The sequence below is a fragment of the Asterias rubens genome, chromosome 11, assembly GCF_902459465.1.
Source record: "Asterias rubens chromosome 11, eAstRub1.3, whole genome shotgun sequence".
Classification (NCBI taxonomy): domain Eukaryota; kingdom Metazoa; phylum Echinodermata; class Asteroidea; order Forcipulatida; family Asteriidae; genus Asterias; species Asterias rubens.
Window position 1 is genome coordinate 13,411,970 of NC_047072.1, and position 20,812 is coordinate 13,432,781.

Genomic DNA, 20,812 nt, shown 5'->3' on the forward strand with positions numbered 1-20,812 from the left:
TGTTGGAATGCCTTTAATTTCCCACATACAATAATTATTATAAAAATGCCATTCGTCTTCTTTATGATTTCACTTGCGTGTGGACTATCGCTGTTAATTACACACGGGTATAGCACCCATTATTGAAACCCCGAAACAAAATAAAGCACATTTTAGTTCTGCGGCGCTAGCTCTTGCCGTTTGACATTTCGTAGATAACTCGAAAGGATCTGACGTAAAAGAGCGTTGCTTGGCAACACATCCTTCCTAATTGCTCCAGGCAACGACACGGACCGAAACGACAATGTACCACATGCGTTTATATCACATCTGGGAAACTGTGCACGCTGCAGCATCATTATGAGAGAACTGCTAGAGATGTTAACGAAGTCTGCTGAGAGTTTTTTTTAAGCGTGTGTTGTTACAGCGCGACGTCGTGGTACAGCTCCTTATGAATAATTAAGAGCGAGCCTTGGTTGGTATTGATTAATTCCTCACGGCTTTCTTCCCATACCGTTAAATTATTCCAGTGGTTGTCGGCGAGTCCTGCTCTCCAGCTTGAAGAGCCGAAATTATTTTGTATAATAATAAGGTGCACTACGCGAATATTAAATTAGCATTAATTTAAGCATCGCAATCTTTGACGTCATCGGCATCTTGTGTGTGGTGAATTGAACCACCGGCTAGTACGCATCCATCCCAAATCTTCAGCGTGATGTGAGGAGGATCTGATACCGTAAGACACTCGTCTTTGGCCCCGTCATTTAGTTGCTCCCAGCTAGCATCCAACATGGATGCAGTCAACTACTCTTTCCAGACACCAGAGTGGAAGGGGAAGATTAAGGATGCGTGGGGTTACGCCACGGGACTTTACGATGCTGTGCAAGATTACATCGTACCCAAATACTACCATGACAGGTCATATCGGTGAGTGCATGTGTCTCTGTGTTTTGTGACCTCATTAAAAATATAATAATAAAAATAATAAAAAATCGGGGGGCATGGCTGTAAGACGCATTGCTTTAAAAAACAAACTATTATTTATACGGTAATTATCTGGGTGACAAAGATTCTGACACCTCACAAGCCATTGCAGGATTGATTACATTGTACCCAAATACTATAATGAAAGGTCATTTCTGTGATTGCATGTTTTTATATGACCTCATTAAACATACTATAATAATTGGGAGGGGGAATTGTAGAAGACGCATTGCTTTTGAAACCACATTATTATTTCTACGTGAATTATCTGGGCGATAAAGATTCTGACACCTCACAATCATTGCAGGATTACATCGTACCCAAATACTATAAATTATGAAAGGTCATATCGGTGAGTGCATGGGGATTTTTTTATGACCTCATCTAAAAAAAAAAAAAAAAATCGGGGGGGGGGGGCATGGATATGTAGGACATGATACTTTTATTTCTGCGTGAAAAGTCTGAGTGATAAAAATTCTGACATATCACAATCAAGCATGCCCCCCCCCCCCAAGCACACACACACTTCCAATAGTAGATCATAGTGGAAGGTGAGATACGGTGGTGTGTGGGAATAATGAGGTATACACAACATCAATAACTGTAGTTATTGTGGATTGAGTAGAGGAGTGCTTATGCTTGTGAACCCCCTCCATCCCAACCTCTTCAGTTAAAGGCAGAGGACATTATTGGTAATTACTCAAAATAATTATTAACATTAAACCTTTCTTGATTACTAGTAATGGGGAGAGGTTGATAGTAAAAAACATCGTGAGAAACAGCTCCCTCTGAAGTAATGTAGTTTTTGAGAAAGAAGTAATTTACCACGAATTTGATTTCGATACCTCAGATTTAGATTTTGAGGTCTCAAAATCAAGCATCTGAAAGCACACAACTTCGTGTGACAAGGGTGTTTTTTTCTTTCATTATTATCTCGCAACTTCGACAACCGATTGAGCTCAAATTTTCACAGGGTTGTTATTTCATGCATAAAAAAATGTTGAGATACACCAAGTGAGAAGACTAGTCTTTGACAATTACCAATAGTGTCCACTGTCTTTAATGTTCACTTATCACTATTATGGGGGAAGTGGTCTGACTATATAAAACCAAACTATTCTTAGGCTTATGCTTTATTTTAAGACAATTCATCCACCACTATTATGTTTTAGGTTATTAAAGATGATGATTGGAAACGATTGAAGATGTATCATTTTTTAGAGAAGGCCTATCTAATAGTGTTTATTTTTTCTACAAAGCCACAATAATCATAATACATTATTATAGACGAATGTCGGTTTCAAGAATTATTATGTGCAAACAAATCAATTTGTCACTGCTTTTCCTTAAAAATCCTTTGATAATCTTTTCACTCTGACTCTTTTTCTCATTCTCATTTTTAAGGCCCAAAATGTAAAACAGCCGTTGTGTGCTGATATATTTGTATCCTGTATAAAGGTCTTTAAATAAATCAATAAACTTCTAACTGCTATATGGGTCGGAACGCCAGCCCGCTTAATATGTATATAAATTATCTGCTATATGGGTCGGAACGCCAGCCCGCTTAATATGTTTGATTTTTTGTTTTAAACTAGGCCTACAAGTTATGCTAGTTGATAATAATTTCCAACAGTTAATTATACTTTGTGTAGTGGTGTATGTTGGACTAGTTGGTGAATTTTGTAGTTTTGTAGTTTTATTGGGCGCCACTTGATTCTGAAAATCAAAACTCAAAGCATGATCAGAGAAAAAAACAAAAGAAAATTATCCAGTCTACTTCAGGCATGTTGTTGTTTTGGGTTATCAATTCGAGCCCCCCCCCCTCCCCCACCCCCTCCTCACTACTAAATCAACCCCCTCCCATTTCGAGTTCCTTAAACTAGTCTCTGGTTCATGGCGTCTAAAACATCCGCATTATGTTATTTTCGTCTGTTCAACTCACGAGAAGAGACTAACATAATGGCTGGTACCAACCAACAACAAACACTTTATTGTAGCTACTGCGGTGTACCAGCCAATAACAAAACTCGTACAACGTTGTATGTATGGGATGTACGAATAATGTATACGGAATACGTGCAACAGTTTTTATCGTAAACAATTTGTGTATAAAATTAGCTCAACTTTATTGCATTTTGACGTAAAAATGCGGATTTGAAACCCAAATCAAAATATTCGGTGGTGTTTCTTCAAGTTTCACGAATCTAGAGCTGGTCTGACGAAATAATGGGTAGAGAAATCGAACCGTAAGTACACTCGTGTGTGCCGCACGCCCATCCCATCTCAGAATAACGCGATTCAGATACTTTTTGTGTGGACTGGGTTTTAAACATTGGACCGGCTGGGTGCATATAACGTAAATTCCCTGTTAAATTTAGTGTACTGTTGTTAGTTTGTGTATTGTTATTGTTCAAAAGATATGGCCTACTTATAAATACGGATACAATTGTATAAAACCTGATACAAAACAATTCCACGGACAAATTTCCGCATCCTGCCAGTGCCACCACTTGCATTTTGAATCAAGTTCGTTGAAATAAATTAGTTCTAATCTATTAATGTAATTCCTAAATACCTCAGACAGTTTCGCTACTCCTGTTGGTGGAGACTGCATCACGTGGGTGTGTATAAACCATTGTTTACATGGTTTATGACAAGTAAAAAGTGTTGAAACATGTGCGTGACACGCAAGCTTGTAGTTGCGATATAACGTAACCCTCCTGCCGATGGCGTAGCTGGAGGGTTACGAAGCTAACACAATGTGTGCAGGGCGAAATGGTTAAAAACGTACAATTTCGACAGCTAGTCAGCAGATTTGCTCCATTTTTACCACTTTTGAAAACCATGACACACGTACTGCTCGGTACTTGTGTTTCTGTCGCATCGCATGTTTTTTGACTTCTCAATATGCCCAACGCTTCATTTGTTGGTCACCAAGCGCTGTACCCGCAAGCACCAGCCTACTAGATCGACGACCTGCCGAGCCACAAGCGAGTCAGACTTTTGCCATTCTGTAATACTAATAGGGGTGTTACAAGGCAGTGCCGCAGTGAATGGCGGTGTAACACCCCGGCTCTTTGATGAACAGTTGTGCAAAGGTTTTTGAAAAACACCACTTAAAGTGTGTATACTGGTCTTTAGAAAAATTACCAAAAGTTATATTATTTATTTATTTATTTATTTTATTTTATTCAGCATCCAAACAGCACAAGCATCACTAACAGGATGGATATAAATATTGAAATAAAATTAAAAGAACAGTAAAATGAAACAATAAATAAATATAGGAAATAAACAAAACATAAAAATACACACAAGGCAAGAAGGTTTACAAGCTAAAATAAAAACAGACAGAGATGCAGTTTCGACCCAAATACACAAAATGTACACAAGAAACACAACTGTTTGGATACCTACTGTATACAAAAATAAGTGGACCACTATCACAGTATTTCAATCGCATAATATTTGTTAGCGACGTTTACTTAAAAGTCAATTAGGCTGAAGGTCATTAGCTGGATTAATAATTAATATTTTGTTTAATTAGCTGTGAGGCGTTATTAACAGATGGCTGTGTGCTTTATAACAACCTGGCCCACTAGGATTATGTACATAACTGCATTTTGACATTCTCTTTGTGTTTACATTCTACTTCATGTTATATTGTTCGTGGTGGTCATGGTGGTCTACACACACATTTGACGCGCATCACACGCAGCGACTGATGCCACGCTCACCATGTTGGTGGGCAGTTAGGTTTACGCGTACTAACGCCGCGTCGCCTAAAATGCGCACTTCACTGCATAACGCACAGCACACTCTATGCATGGAGTTATATATGAAAACGCACAGTAAAATTGCCCACCAGTATGGCACATTCAAGGTGAAATGGGTCAATAGTGTCCACAGTCCACTTTTGAAGGGCACCAAGGCCATACCTGGGGTAATGAACGAAGGCCATGGCATCCATGTAATTTCAGGCCTGCTTCTTAAAAATAGTCGTCATGGAATTTCCAAGTGGGGTGCTCATATTTTATGCCCCTGGTAGTACATGTGGACATAGTTAAAGGAACACGTTGCCTGGATCGGACGAGTTGGTCTATTAAAAGCGTTTGAAACCGTTTGTTGTGAAATGCATTGGTTAGAAAGATGTTTTAAAAGTAGAATATAATAATCCACACAAGTATCACTCGAAACTGCACGGTTTTCCTTTTACGTCGCGAACTATCACGGTCGGCCATTTAGACTCCCATAAATGGCCGACCGTGTTAGTCGACAGGGTAAAAAGAAAACCATGCAATTTCGAGGCACATTTGTGTAGATCATTGTATTCTACTTTTACAATATCTTTCTAACCATATACATTTTACAACAAACGGTTACAGAACGATTTTCAAAGACCAACTCGACCGATCCAAGGCAACGTGTTCCTTTAATATCTACCAATGGATTTTCATGTGATAGATCACTAGCAAGCCTGACAACTCTTGACGTGTTGTTGATTCAACGTACTGATTTATGAGATGCAGGGAGAGAGGGAAAGACTGTAATCTAAAGAAAAAAGGGCAAATAATTTTTATAAATGCTTGATTTTTGTAATCATACTTTGATGGAGATATTTTCTCATGTTTCCTTCCTTCTCAGGTCTGTCCAGATGCGTCTCTACACGTTAACGAAGAGGCACTTTGTTCTGGTCTTTGTGTCATTCTTCGCAGCATTCACTCTCTCTGTCGTATTAGGGATTGCAGGTATGTTATTAATGATAATAGTATCTTTTAATTTTGCCTGATTTTTGCCTAAATAGCCACTCAGCACCCTTGGCAAATAACACCCCCCCCCCCAAAAGAAAAGAAAACAAAAACAAAAACAGAAATGGGTTATCGCCTAATAAAGAAATCACTCCGCGACAGTGAAGTTATTAATTAAGTTCCCTTGATCCAGTAAGCAAAAGTAGTCCAGACCGATTTTCTATTGCTCGCAAGTGTTGTTGTTACATGTGGACAAGTAGGATTTGAAACTTTGCATGGTGGAAATACAATATGGAAAGATTTGCGGTAACACCATGTAATGACTATCTGGACTATCTCTAAATGAGTTGGGGTGGTTCTGAAAAGAACCGTTGGTTTCAACTCGACGTTCCGATCAGTATGCTCTGATCGTCTTCTGGAGAAGAAAAAAAAGAAAGAATACGATCAGAGCATAATGATCAAAACGTCGAGTTGAAACCAACTGTTCTTTTTAGAACCACCACCACAACTAATGAAGAGATAGTCATTACATGGTGTTACCGCAAACCTTTCCATACATGTGGACAGTTCTAAAAGTAGTCTTAAGAATTCTGAAATCTACTCCACCAGCCGCAGTAGAATAAATAGCGAGACAAGTTTTCAAAGAATAAATCTACACAGCAAAGTAGACATGTACACACATGGTGTTACCGCAAACTGAATGTTTACATTGATACCTCACCATGCAGTACCTCAAACCTATACACAGTAAATGTACTAACGGCATTATTAATTCCTTTCGTAGGTCCAGGTATTGAAGTTAGTGAAGAAATAGCTACAAGCAAAAACTTGCCAGTAAGTATGAAATTATTTTGTGTTAAACAATGCCGCAGGTAATTTTTTTAAAAGGTATTAAGGTAGGGTCATTGATTGGGTTTTTTCAATGTAATGCTGATGTTTAGGCACCTTAGAAAGATACAATAAAAGGCACATGTGAAAGTTTCAGGTGAACACAGTGCCTACTTGCTGAGAAAATGACAACAAATGTCATGTTATTTTTACTTACTCTTGAACGTAGCGTTCGTCCACGTATAGTGGTGACGCGACTGTAGGGGGTACCAACCGCATACCTGGCTGCAGCATTCGTGAATGGACACCAACCCTCAGAAAGTTCTGAGAATTGATTCTGCTAGAATCATTTCTCAGATTCAAATGTTTGGGGGGGGGGAACTTATCAAAACCATATTACTTTGAAGGGAATTTTTTCTCAAAATAGTTTTTACTATCAACAGCTGCAGTGCCTCTCACCTAGTCAGTCAGTTTGTATGGTCATACATTTTTGGAGTATTTACCAACCTACGACCCAACCTTTACAAAAAAAATCCTGAAAGTAACAAATCCAACAAAATCCCCACACTATCTACTCTAGTAGGATAACAAAAAATAGCGTCCAAGGAAACCAAATATTTGAGCAACTCCAGGGGGTTCGGGTGAACAGTTAATTCATGTATTTACCCAACAATTAAAGACTTTCCAAGACTTTCAAACAAAATTATATTTTCTGGAGCTTAAAAGAACCATTGTTCTGTGGGTTAGTCTAATTTAGTGTTATGAGCAGGCTCGCTGATCACATGTTTAGGTGTTTTCTCGCCTCGGGCCATGATGCTTCCATATGTTTTTGTGAGTTGTAATTTAATCTAAATTCTCTTGGTTTTTTTTCGCTCAAAGGCAATTCCACCTACATAATTTGCTTTATATAATAGACTAGCTTGATGCATCCCTTGGTCGGTTTTTCCCTTGGTTGGAGCAAACTTTGAGCGTGGTATATTTTAGAAAGATATCACCCTTCATCAGCAGGATTGTGTTGAAATGTTAGTGAGATTGCCATGGTGCCCTGTGCTTTTGCTGTGGTTCCCTTTGCCAAGTTCCAACACAAAGTTACATTTTCCTCATGAAAGTGCCCCTTACCAAAAGTTAATTGCTGTACGCCTTCAAGAATGAAACTGAATGCCTGAGATTGTTAGTTTGTAATGAGCAATATAGCCCTGAATGTCAGTGGTACATGTTGATGTTAAGCGTGTAATTTTTACCCCTTTCAATAGAATGGACCGTTTGAGGTGACGTCGCCACTACTGAACAGATTTAACCGCTCTCTGTGGCTGACGTCGGTAATAGAGGTTAATAACGGGAAAGGTAAAAAATGTTTTTATTTTGTTATTCATGTTATATTTTTTTGTAATCCTCGCAAACATCACTCAGTTGAAGATTTTCAGACGCAATGTGACAGCAGGTCTAATGATGTTTGATAAATTGGGTTCATGGATGTCATCTTTTTAAAAATAATCATCAGCATCAACATAGACATGACCTTTGAAATATAACACCTAGGAGGTTAAGGGGGCTTGATCCTCTAGACCAAGGGGAGACCCAAACCCACTACCCTAGCTCTTTATTTATGGTGATGTAGAGAGAAAGTAGAAATGTAACACCCAGGAGGTTAAGGGGGCTTGATCCTCTAGACCAAGGGGAGACCCAGACCCACTACCCTAGCTCTTTATTTATGGTGATGTAGAGAGTCTTTAGAAATGTAACACCCAGGAGGTTCATGGGGCTTGATCCTCTAGACCAAGGGGAGACCCAGACCCACTACCCTAGTTCTTTATTTGTGGTGATGTAGAGAGTCTTAGAAATGTAACACCCAGGAGGTTCATGGGGCTTGATCCTCTAGACCAAGGGGAGACCCAGACCCACTACCCTAGTTCTTTATTTGTGGTGATGTAGAGAGAAAGTAGAAATGTAACACCCAGGAGGTTCATGGGGCTTGATCCTCTAGACCAAGGGGAGACCCAGACCCACTACCCAAGTTCTTTATTTATGGTGATGTAGAGAGACATTAGAAATGTAACACCCAGGAGGTTCATGGGACTTGATCCTCTAGACCAAGGGGAGACCCAGACCCACTACCCTGGTTCTTAAAGGTAATATATAGAGTTTTTAAATCCTCTGAAGTGTAGCACGAGGAGTTTCAGAAAATGTTTAGGTTTAGCACCCATAATTTTGTTATGTTGCCATGGTAAACAAGTTGCAAGATGAAGTCATTGAAATGCTCAGTTTTGTAAATATATATTTGCAAGTAACTGTTGACGCTTCTTCATACATGGATCTGATTCTTTTGCGAAGATTTACTAGTACATTAATTTTTGTATTATGAAGGCGAGAGCTTCCAAAAACTATTCAACATCAGCATTTTTATCCGAGCCCTAGAAGAGGATGGTAGCGTGATACCAATCAGCAATGTATTCTTCAACCATACAAGAACACTATCATGCCAAAAGGTAGGAGTGCCTAGCCGGCCTAATTCTCAAGTTAAGCCTCGGTTCATACTTCCTGCAAATGCGAATGCGAAGTGAATGTTGACGTCACAAAATTCGCAACGAATTTCGCAGCAGTTCTGTTCAACTCACTTGCGAATAGTGCTGCGAAAGGATAGATGTGACGTCAAATTCACGTCAAACTCGCTTCACATTCGCAGGAAGTATGAACCGGGCTTTATTCTGTTCACAGAGTTGGGGTTCGAATCATATTCTGGTTAGTCGTGATGCGCGTGTCCTTCGGAAAGATCAAAGAGTCATTCCAACAGCTTTATTCCTTGTATTGCATCACTATGAAACCCCTTGCCTTGTTCATGTTTCCCTCCATACTACAATCTAGACTCTTTACAGAGGAATATAAATTCCTACCTTCAGCTCTCCTGAGTTATTTTCATCATTATGTTGTCGTCTTGTAGCCCCTTTCCAATAGTGGCTTTTAACCTTGTTTGAGCCAACTTGCATACCAAAAAAGTAGAAAAATCCTCCAATCAAATGACTTTGGATTTAACGTCAAGACTCCCCACTATATCTCACAACTACTTCAAGTTTACACTCCGTCAAGGAATTTCAATCCAGTTCCATGCTTCAATCTCCTCATTGAACCCAAGTCTCAACACTCCTGGGGTGACAGGTCTCTTTCTTCATCTGTGCAACTTCTCCCCATTATTGTTACCAAGTAAGGTTTTATTCTAATAATTATTTTGTGTAAATACCAACAGTGTCCACTGCCTTTAAGGACTAGGTTTGTAGGGTCTGTTTTCTTTTGTTTTGTTTTTTGTTTTACTGCACCTTGAGCACCTAGCAGGGTGGATATGTGCGACTTTACAAGTCTTTTTTGTTATGTGTTTGTTATATAATGGATGGTATTCAATGGTCAGACAGTAGGAGGTTCAACAAGAGTCTGATTCTTTTTTTATTACAGGGCGAAGAGTGTGAAGAGTTGTTGCTGTTGCATCTTGCTACAATACAGTACTCCTCTTATGTCATAACAGTCTACTTCCATGGCTTGGAGAAAGTCAAGGTCACAAAGATCAACTTTGAAGTAAGTAAAAGTTCGCATTCTGTGCTTTACACAATAATTTTTGTGAGTGAAATAAAAAGTCAAATTGGATGAACTTGGATGCATTTGAGTCGATTTACCAATGAACAATCCAGTCATTTGTGATCAGTTTGAGAAAACTATTTTATTTTTTAATCACTTTGTAAATATTTGTTTTTTTATTGTTTTATCCCCAAACAGTTCCATACGTACAATCCAAGCTTTTCCCAAATGGAGATATGGTTCCGGTTTGTGTTCTTAGTGTTGGCGTTCATTGTCACGGTAAGAAAAAATAATTCTTCTTAAATGTAACACCCAGGAGGTTCAAGGGGCTTGGTACTCCAGACCAAGGGGAGACCCAGACCCACTACCCTAGTTCTTTATTCATGGTGATGTAGAGAGAAAGTAGAAATGTAACACCCAGGAGGTTCATGGGGCTTGATCCTCTAGACCAAGGGGAGACCCAGACCCACTACCCTAGTTCTTTATTTGTGGTGATGTAGAGAGAAAGTAGAAATGTAACACCCAGGAGGTTCATGGGGCTTGATCCTCTAGACCAAGGGGAGACCCAGACCCACTACCCTAGTTCTTTATTTGTGGTGATGTAGAGAGAAAGTAGAAATGTAACACCCAGGAGGTTCATGGGGCTTGATCCTCTAGACCAAGGGGAGACCCAGACCCACTACCATAGTTCTTTATTTATGGTGATGTAGAGAGTCTTTAGAAATGTAACACCCAGGAGGTACAGGGGGCTTGATCCTCTAGACCAAGGGAAGACCCAGACCCACTACCATAGTTCTTTATTTATGGTGATGTAGAGAGTCTTAGGAATGTTACACTTAGGAGGTTCATGGGGCTTGATCCTCTAGACCAAGGGGAGACCCAGACCCACTACCCTAGTTCTTTATTTGTGGTGATGTAGATAGTCTTTAGAAATGTAACACCAAGGAGGTTTAGGGGGCTTCATCCTCTAGACTTGGGGGAGACCCAGACCCACTGTATACTCTAGTTCATAATTTGTAGTGGTGTAGAGCATCTTTTAGATCAGAAGGAAGCTTCTACGTCTTTGTCAGTTTTCATTTTTCAACAGACTTTAAAAGTCCTGCACAAATGTAGGGTCCAATAACGTGTAAAATATTTTTGTCTTCATACACTCAGGTTATTTGCCTGGGACACCAAGTTTCCCTAAAATGTATCATGAAACCTGCATGGTCTTTTGCACTCTGAATTTGTATGACTTGTTTTTGCAGTGTATGTTTGCTCATTCATTGAGGAAGTTTTCAATGCGTGACTGGTCCATCGAGCAAAAATGGCTCTCCGTCTTGCTTCCCTTTCTTCTGTTATATAACGGTAAGCATCTTATAGTTATCCATATAGGATTCCTATATTAAAAGAGGGGCTACAAGGTCAAATTAAGTTTTGTTATCTACTTATTTTCCAATAGATATAGAGTCCTTGTGGAATAGACCGTATTGAATAACCCCCTTTGTTGCTATGAAAGTCGCCATCTTGTAGGGCAAACCGTATGCGCCTCCAAAGCGTACATCATCGAAGCACGCATCATGCAGCATTCCCGGTTTGATTTCTTTGGCACATGCACTCACACACACGCACACAGACGCCATCTTGTAGGGCAGATATTTGAGCGGTGACGTCATATTCAATACGGTCTATAAAATTTACAAGCCTCACATTAAAATGGTGCAAAATGCCATTTTTTTCCCGATGCCCATCAAGTGCAATTTTGGTCAAAATCCAAAAGCGTTCACTGACATCACATCACAAATATATGGTGTACATTGCACATATAATTTTCAGTTTATTCCTGAACTTTGACGATATTCAAACAAAATGGCATTGAATTTGGACTAGTGCAGAAATTTTGCTTATTAAAACAGGCCCATTTGTTTTGCTGTCCGATGATGCCATGCTTCAATGCTCTTTTGAAAAGAGTATCAAACGAAATGATACACCATTTAACAGTGAGATGAGATACTTGTAACTTTTAAAAAGACACCCATTTCCACACATCTAACCCAAAAGTCTTGTGCTGTCTGCTTACATATAGCCCAAATCCACCTTTATTCTTTAGAAGTAGCGATAATGGTTAAGTGTTTTGCTGAAGGGCACGAGTGTCATGACCGGGACTCAAACCCATTTTCTGCTGATTAGAAACACCATAGCTTGAGTTCAAGTTAACCAGGGGCCGATAAGTTGGGACCAATAACTGGTCTTAACTTAAGACTAGTCCTATTTCTTAGCATTTTCTAGGACTAGTCCTCGAACCCATTTTCTGCTGATTAGAAACAGCATAGCTTGAGTTCTAGTTAACCAGGGGCTGATAAGTTGGGACCAATAACTGGTCTTAACTTAAGACTAGTTCTATTTCTTAGCAGTTTCTAGGACTAGTCCTAAGTTAGGGAGCGTTTTGTGTTTTGACCCCAGTGCTCTTGACCGCTCAACATGCCCTCATTTCAGCACTAACTAATTGTTGACGTTTCCTTCCAACAGATCCCATCTTCCCGTTGAACTTCTTAGTTGACTCCTGGTTGACCGTCGTCCTAGATGATATTTTCCAGGCTACATTCCTCTGTGCTCTGCTTCTCTTTTGGCTGTGTGCGTATCATGGAATCAGAAAGGTATGTCTGAGATTGTTTATTTTTTATTAATTTTTTATTTAAATGAGATATCTCCTAACATCACAAAGTCGGACGGCTGCTTCAAGGTGAGGGCTACTCTTAACTGATTTGGGCTATTGACTGGGGCTGAAACAGGGTGAAGCCCCTCCACAGTTCATTCTCCATAAATGCCTCACACATTATTTGGGAAAATGCGTTACACTATAGCCCTTTTCACACTATCTCTTATCCCAGTAGAACACAACACTCTGGGGAGGCCCCAGGATCTGTTTTACCCCACAGTTACCCCGGCACACTTTCACACTGTCCCCGCCTAGTTTTCTATTTCGTGGGGTTTCGGTTGCACGTCTCATGAACACCCTGGGGTTTCTCCGCTTACTCCTGCACCAGAGCAGGGGTGGCTATTCTCAAGGGGTGTGCCCCTATTCCCCAGGGGTATGCCCTTTTGCCTGAGTAAATCAGGGGTAAAGCAATCCGAGTGTTATTCCCTCTGGTTGCCCCCAGGGAATAGAGTAGTGTAAAAATGGCTAAAGAGAGATTTGTGCATATCTTTAGTGCGAAGAATCTGGGGTTTTTTCTTCGTGCAGGTAATTTATTATTCACTAATTTATTATGTGGATAGTGCATGGTTAAAGAAAAAGTATATTTTTTTTTTTTTTTTTTAACCGTTTGATTGGTGTTATCCTATATAAATGGTGATATACATGAATACGATGAAGCTAACCTGTAAAGATGTATTTTCAAAATTGAGTAGCGTTTTTGAGGTATCACCGAGAATGCAGGAAGAATAATCGCTAATTAGAATACACAATTTGAGAAACATTTCATGCATGAAACAGTTCTCAGATTGAAATGTTTTTTGAATCCCTTTCTTGAAAACCACATTCCTTAGAAGGGAATCGTTTCTCAAAATGTTACACATCATCACCAGCGCTGCTGCTGTGCTTCTTATGAAGCATGTTTTTATGGTCATTTATTTTTTTTGAGTAATAACCAAAGGTTATTCTCTCCCTTTCAAGACACTGGACACTATTGGTAATCGTCAAAGACCAGTTTGTCTCACTTGGTGCATTTCAACATATGTATAAAAGAAAATTTAATTCTGAGGTCTCAAAATCAAATTCGTGGAAATTTACTTCTTTCTTGAAAACTACGTTACTTCAGAGGGAGCTGTTTCTCACAATGTTTTGTACTATCAACCTCTCCCCATTACTCGTTGTCACAAGTAAGGTATTATGCTAATAATTATTTTGAGTAATTACTAATAGTGTCCACTGCCTTTAATGCCTGAGAATCAAAATAGCACAGACAGCCTTCCTTTGACCTTAATTATGTTAAGTACCAATCTGCCATGTAATTATACAGATAATATAGAGACAAAAAAAAACAGAAATGGTTTGTGATTTTTAAACTAATAATCTCGTCTCAAAGACGCGCCAATGACTAGCTTACAGATGGGACCCAAAGTATTGTAATTACGTTACCCCAAGTGAAGGCAATATTTAAAGACTGAACGAAGTAAACGTTTTGTTTTTATTTTCATATTGTTTGAAGTGCATTAGTTGTTAACTTGAAAAAGGCAAACAAATTCCACACCAAATTATACACTTTGACCAATGTTTGATTGATGTATTTTGTAAATAATAGTCGGATACTTTTTCAAAGGTTTATTTTTATTTTTCTAGGTGTGTTCAAATAATTCTCAAAGGTTTGCTTTTCCAGCACAGCTAGCTTACTATGACACTCTTTCTAATTTGAGTGGAGTTATATTTAATCATTAAATGCATATTTAATGAAGACCTATCGCTAAGTGTGGCTGCGCGGCAGTTTTTTGTCAATCTTGTATACATAATCTGAATAATGGATATGCACTTTTATCAAGGTTAAAGGCAGAGTGTACGTTCGGTAGTTACTCCACAGGTTTATTACCATTAAAACTTGCTGAAGAGCACTGGAGAGATGTTGATGTAATAAAACATTGTTAGAAACTACCCCTTTAAAGTAATATAGTCTAAGAGGAAAGAGGTTATATTTGACCCAACAGTTTTAATCTGAGAGCAAACAGTTCATCCAACAAGAATGATTCATCTTTCATTGTTTTCTTGCAACTTTGATTGCCAATTGAGCTCAAATTTTCACAGGTTTGTTATTGTATGCATGTGTTTGGATACACCAAGTGAGGATACTGGTCTTTGACAATTACCAACAGTATCCAGTGTCTTTAACATTTCTTCCACTAAGCTAAAATGAGCAGATTACCAGTCACAAATTGTACATTTGACATGGTAGTTTGAATGTTTAGTGTTAACCTTTTTCTGGTTGGCATTATTCAAGTTCCTTTCTATTCAAATGTAATGTAGATATTTTTTTTTTTTTTAATCAAATAATGTTTTGAAACAAGTAAATAACTATTTTTCGTTTGATTTTGTTGAAGGATTATGCTTTTAGTCGATTTCGCTTTTGGAAATGCATGGTATGGTTTGAATTATTATTATTATTATTATTATTTTTGTATGCACATTTTGTTGTTTGCCGTGATGACCACTGTGCCAAAATTGAATGAATGCAGTGATTAGACTAAAAATATTATTTTTGAAAATGTTGTTTTATTTTAAGATCTTGGTATTTGAGTTTAAATATTTGGACCACAATAGTTTGACACTGACTAATGCAAGGGTGTCAAGACTAGGCTTGGGGCAATTCCAGAAATTTGGGACTCTTTTCTGATTTTGAAAAAAAAGTCTTGTTTCTGGGACACAGTGGGACACAGTCTTTCGAAAATGGAACTGTCAACCAAGTGGTAACTCGGTTCCACAAAAGAGTGGATTCGCAGGTCTGGTGCTCAATTTGAAACTGGGTAGAACTGGGTAATGGAAGGGAAGGATAGTCATAACCCTGATCACATGGGTGTCCAAAACAAAACCAGAACAAGTCGAGTTTTGAGACCTAAATTACTGGGGGGTTTTAAAATAGTTTTGGTTTTCATACTTTCTCTATTTCAGGGCAATAGAAAGTGGACGTATTTCTACCTGCCTAAGCTAGTGCTAACCCTGACCACATGGGTGTCCATAAAAAAAACCAAGAATAAGTCGAGTTTTGAAACCTAAATTACTGGTGTTTGTTTTTTTAGTTTTGGTTTTCATACTTTCTCTATTTCAGAGCGATAGAAAGTGGACGTATTTCTACCAGCCTAAGCTAGTGCTAACCCTGACCACATGGGTGTCTAAAAAAAACCAAGAACAAATCGAGTTTTGAGACCTAAATTTCTGGGTTTTTTTTTATAGTTTTGGTTTTCATACTTTCTCTATTTCAGAGCGATAGAAAGTGGACGTATTTCTACCAGCCTTAGCTAGTGCTAACCCTGACCACATGGGTGTCCATAAAAAACCCAAGAATAAGTCGAGTTTTGAAACCTAAATTACTGAGTTTTTTTTTATAGTTTTGGTTTTCATACTTTCTCTATTTCAGAGCGATAGAAAGTGGACGTATTTCTACCTGCCTAAGCTAGTGCTTGTAGGTTTCATCTGGGTTTCTGCCGTGGTGCTGGCTTGCTGGGCTCAGTACAGATCTCTTTTTGATCCGACGTTCAACTATAAAGTAGACAGCGGGAACTTCTTGGTAAGTCGTAGAATGCAGGCGTGTTGCTTTCTTTCATTCAGATATTAAAACCAAGACTGAAAATGGAGGTCAACTCTCGACTTTTCTTTATGCATTTGTTAAATTGATTTTACTTTCATATAAGTCTCTGCTAAATTTTACTTTCCCAACAATATGAAAGTAAATTTTAAGCCATAACCTATGTCAAACTGAAGTGTTTGAAGAAACAGAATCGTGCGCTCAGATCTCAATATGATGGTCTCGGATTGGACTATTGTACTAGGGACTTGTATTAGTCCTTCGGCTTAAAACTGTTTGTGTATTTGCAGGGTCTTGTAATATTCTTCTTGGTTTTTGGAGGACTGTATCTTCTCTATTTGGTATTCCTGATCATCAGAGCGTTCACAGAGCTCAAGTCCCTCCCATACATGAGTAAGTAATTTCTTATTTAAATCAAACCCATTGGCTGGGCAGGTGCTGTTTTTCATAAAGTACTCCGAGCGATCATTTTTCCGATTTTATTCTGCTAAACAAGATTTACATTAAACTAACACAGTGTGAATATTATACAGTGTGAATATAATGATAGTAAAAAGCTTCCCTTCAAATATTACTTGCTGAGGTGCTATAGTTTTTGAGAAATGAGTAAAACAGTGTCACAAAAATATTTTCCGTCTCAGAAGACAACAATTATTTTACGCGAATCTTCTGAAAACATTGCTCTGTGATTGTTACTTTTTTTTCTCAAAAACTTGACGGCTAACAAAGAAGAAACGTCTACATATTACACACATTTTCATTCACAGTGAGTAGAGATTGATGTCATAGACAAAAACTTGATCTACAATAGGTATCAAAACCCTTAAAATTAATTATTTTTAAGAGTTTGGATTGAAAAACTTGTTTGCTTTAGAAACGATTAATGTTATAAATGGAGTTCTTACTTTCACTTTTTTCAGATCTTCGGTTACGATTCATGACTGTGTTGATGCTGTTTGTTGTGGCTGTGAGGTAAGTCTCGTGTTCATGTGTCTTAATTGACTTGCGAATCTTATAAATCCACCCATATGTGTGCATGTGCATTGATCGGGGGTCATGCGAGGGGTTTCGGCCGTCTGCCAAATTCACCTATAACAATAATAATAATGAATTACATTTATATAGCGCATAATGTGAGTTAACATCTCTATGCACTTTACAAAACAACAAATTACAATTTCAACAGAAATATAAACATAAATAACAGAATGTTTTCGTCAAGGGCACAAGCACAACTTCGACCAACAGTTGAGCCCAAATTTTCACAGGTTTGTTGTTTGATGCATATGTTGGGATACACCAAGTGAGGATTTTGGTCTTTGGCAATTACCAAAGGTATACCCTGCCTTTACGCAGTTAAACATGGACCAAGCTATTTGAAATGGTCCCTTGTTCTGTTTTAGAGTTGCTCAAGTCATCTTGTTGTTTTGCTTTCTGTTCACAGTGTGGCTGTCATTGTAATGAGGTTTGGTATAGGAATCCTGAATGGTAACTTTGTATCAGAGCTCTCCACGTACTACAAGAACTATATCCTTTTTGGACTTAATAATAATAGTAGTGGTTTCTTATATAGTGCGCATATTCATCACTCAGTGACACTTAAGGCGCTTTAACATACATTCATAAATACCCCAGACAGTTTTGCTACTCTTATTGGTGGTGAGCGTGTCACGTGGGGGTGTTTAACCGGTTGATAATGACCAGCTGGAGCTGTTTATAACTTTGGCTGGCTTCCGCGTGTCGGGTTGGCGCTTACACCAATAATATCACGCGGAGCGCGCAATTCATAGCTATTAGTAACAGCGCGTAATCTAGTTCTAAGCGCACGCGCGTACACACAACCCACGCGCATCAAACAGATTCTTCACAAAGTTTTTGAAAAAAATACTTCAAACCTTGAGTTTTCAATTGTCAAAGTGTCTATAATTGTATTTTGTTAACGTTTTTTAACAAAAGGGCATTTATGAAAGGGGAAAAAAGAGTAGTGACTCGTTCTTAAACGTCCGTTTAAAACCTTTCAGGATCGTTGTCGTGCGATAAATGCCCTCGCCTTCGGCTCGGGCCTTTATCACACGGCAACGACCCTGCCTGTTTTAAACGGCCGTTAAAGAACTCGTTGCTACTCTTTTATTCCCTTAGTATTTTTCTGCAATAAATCAGGGACTACATTTGATTAATGAGACCCACTCCTTTTACTAAGCGACATGTAATGGTTTACAAGGTGCTGTGGCCACCATTCTGCCAATCAAATTAAGAACACTGGGGTAAACACGGGGAAGCTAATCGAATGCACCCATAGTAAAACAGTTTATGTCAAGGGATCTTCCTGGCCATGAACTAATAAATGATGTTACTTTTCAGTACAAACTGTCAAGACAGAACAATTGCTTCTGTGATGAATTTGCAAGATTTGTAGAGGTTGTTTTGCATGAGTGTTTTTTCCTTAACTCCATTGTACCTGCAGAGTTTCTGGCCTTCTATAGTCTTCTGAACTACTACCTGTATACCATGGCGTTTGTCTACTCACCCTCCAAAAATGCACACAAAGGTACCAACACAGACATTTTGAAATATTACAGTTAACTTAGGAGACAAGTATTTAAAGCAAAAAAAATCAGGTTGATGAAGATCGTTCCAGTCTTGTAATTTGTAAATTCTGATCACACCTGTAAGTAAACTAAAATCTGTCTCAAACAAATAGAGCTCATGAGGCCAGTGTTTATATCCGTTCCTGTGCTTGGAGAAATTTACCAAAATGTTTGTCTGACTTGATTTTTGTCGTTGATTTTTTTCCCAACTAGATTCATACTTCAAAGACAATCCAACTTTTTCCATGCTGAACGAGTCCGAAGATGAACTTATTTACGGGTAAGGTTTTTATTTTTAGACGTGTTTTGTAGAATTTTTTGTGGTCGCAGACAGTGTCCATTTTCCTTATCACAATCTCATTGTGTTAACATTATTTGATTTACAATTAACTTGTTCAAAAGCAATTGATATTTTAGACTCTTTTAAAAAAACTTTGAGTTTCTTCAACTATTGTTATAGGATTTGAATAAGCTTCTTGTCAAAAGGGGAGTTTGAGTTCTGGCACATTCTATGCTAGAATTTGGAAGGTTGTTAGTTCAATTAATAAATAATAAAAACATACATTTATAATGCTTCATGTCTGTCATAAATAACATTCCAGAGGAAGTGGGAAAAGCTCCTGGGCTGAAGGAGGTTAATTCAAAAGAGGGCGCCATCAGAAGAAGGTTGTACACAGTTCGCTGTATTAGGGGACAGAATCTCCTGCCACACCGGCACTTTAATCTTGAGGTCACAAAATAATTTGGATAATAAGTTAACTTTAAGGAATACCCCAAAACGCAGTAAAGTTTATGAATCATATTCTTCTTTTTAACACCTTGTTTGTAGTTCTGACAGTGACGACAATACAACGAGACCATTGCAAAATGGCACCCACTACCAAGACAGTGAAGATGAGTAATCACCATGGCGATGACCTTTGACATTAAACAGGAAGTGCTTCCAAGGGTGAGATAAAAGTACTAGCTTCTAAAACAGGCTGGAAGTTGATTGGTTGGAACCAGTTTTTATTTTTATTTGTATTTACACTGAGCAATGTTTACCTCCTGGTACCCACTAATGATAACACACAACAAGAAAACTATCATTGGAAAAGAATCTGCAGAACGCTGACTTAGTTGTGAGACCATTTTTATGGAAATGTGTAGCAATGCTGTCTGCACTGCTATCGTAAAATTAGTTGGTTATTGACTGTTTAGTGTCATGCACATTTCTCTGTGTGCAATAAATTATTGTTTGTTTATTTTTCATTTTTTATGGAAGGGTACCAATGAGTTTCTTGTATTGACTCCTCACATCATCAGTGGGTGCGTTCATTTAGCTTCCCTGGGTCGACCCCGGTCTGCCCTGGTACGTTCGAATAGCTTTAATGGGGCTCACCCGGGTCAGCTCCTAGTGCCCTGCTTGTGGAGGGGGTCACTTGGGGGCGACCTGAGGAGCATGCCGTCACCACGAGAGGGCGAGTGTGATTGTTCGTAGCTCTTTTCAGGGGCTCACCCGAGTGAGTACTGCGGGGTCGACCCAGGGAAGCTAAACGAACGCACCCACCGTAAGTGGCTAATGCATGTCACTTAGGGAGTCAAATTGCACCCACAAATTATAGTCAGCGTGTAACTGATGCCATATCTTCTATAAAGCACACTACACTGTATAACACACATGAACGATGACTCCTGAAGTTGTGCAACTAAGATTATGGTGATGATGATATCAGGGCAAAATTTCATAAATGAGGCACAAAAAGTAGCCAAGTGCAGCAAAATCTTGCTTGACAAAATAAGGTTACCAGCCAAACTACCATGTTAAGTGCACATCTTGTGACTGGTGTCCTGCTCATTTCTGCCTAGC

General features: G+C 38.7%; 1 protein-coding gene across 2 annotated transcripts; it reads left to right on the plus strand.

Moving 5' to 3' along the window:
* Nucleotides 1-518: 518 nt before the first annotated feature.
* Nucleotides 519-20,812, plus strand: LOC117296553 (transmembrane protein 181-like). 2 transcript variants are annotated; one of them, XM_033779535.1, is made up of 16 exons: nt 519-906; nt 5,608-5,711; nt 6,496-6,545; nt 7,793-7,883; nt 8,904-9,025; nt 9,984-10,103; nt 10,302-10,382; nt 11,351-11,450; nt 12,612-12,739; nt 16,208-16,357; nt 16,666-16,768; nt 17,296-17,347; nt 17,820-17,902; nt 18,834-18,923; nt 19,177-19,243; nt 19,793-20,812. In XM_033779535.1, exons 1-16 carry the CDS (start codon nt 770-772, stop codon nt 19,863-19,865), a joined length of 1,551 nt encoding a protein of 516 aa, XP_033635426.1. In that variant the 5' UTR covers nt 519-769; the 3' UTR covers nt 19,866-20,812. The 2 variants fall into 2 exon arrangements, with proteins under 2 accessions (XP_033635426.1, XP_033635427.1); XM_033779536.1 differs by lacking the exon at nt 519-906 and adding an exon at nt 3,028-3,209.

Bases quoted from the DNA above. Each gene is read 5' to 3' on its own strand.
- LOC117296553 (XM_033779535.1), top strand. From the start codon at position 770: ATGGATGCAGTCAACTACTCTTTCCAGACACCAGAGTGGAAGGGGAAG. The intron at 12,740-16,207 runs GTATGTCTGAGA...TCTCTATTTCAG, and splicing joins CGTATCATGGAATCAGAAAG to AGCGATAGAAAGTGGACGTA. The intron at 16,769-17,295 runs GTAAGTAATTTC...CACTTTTTTCAG, and splicing joins CAAGTCCCTCCCATACATGA to ATCTTCGGTTACGATTCATG.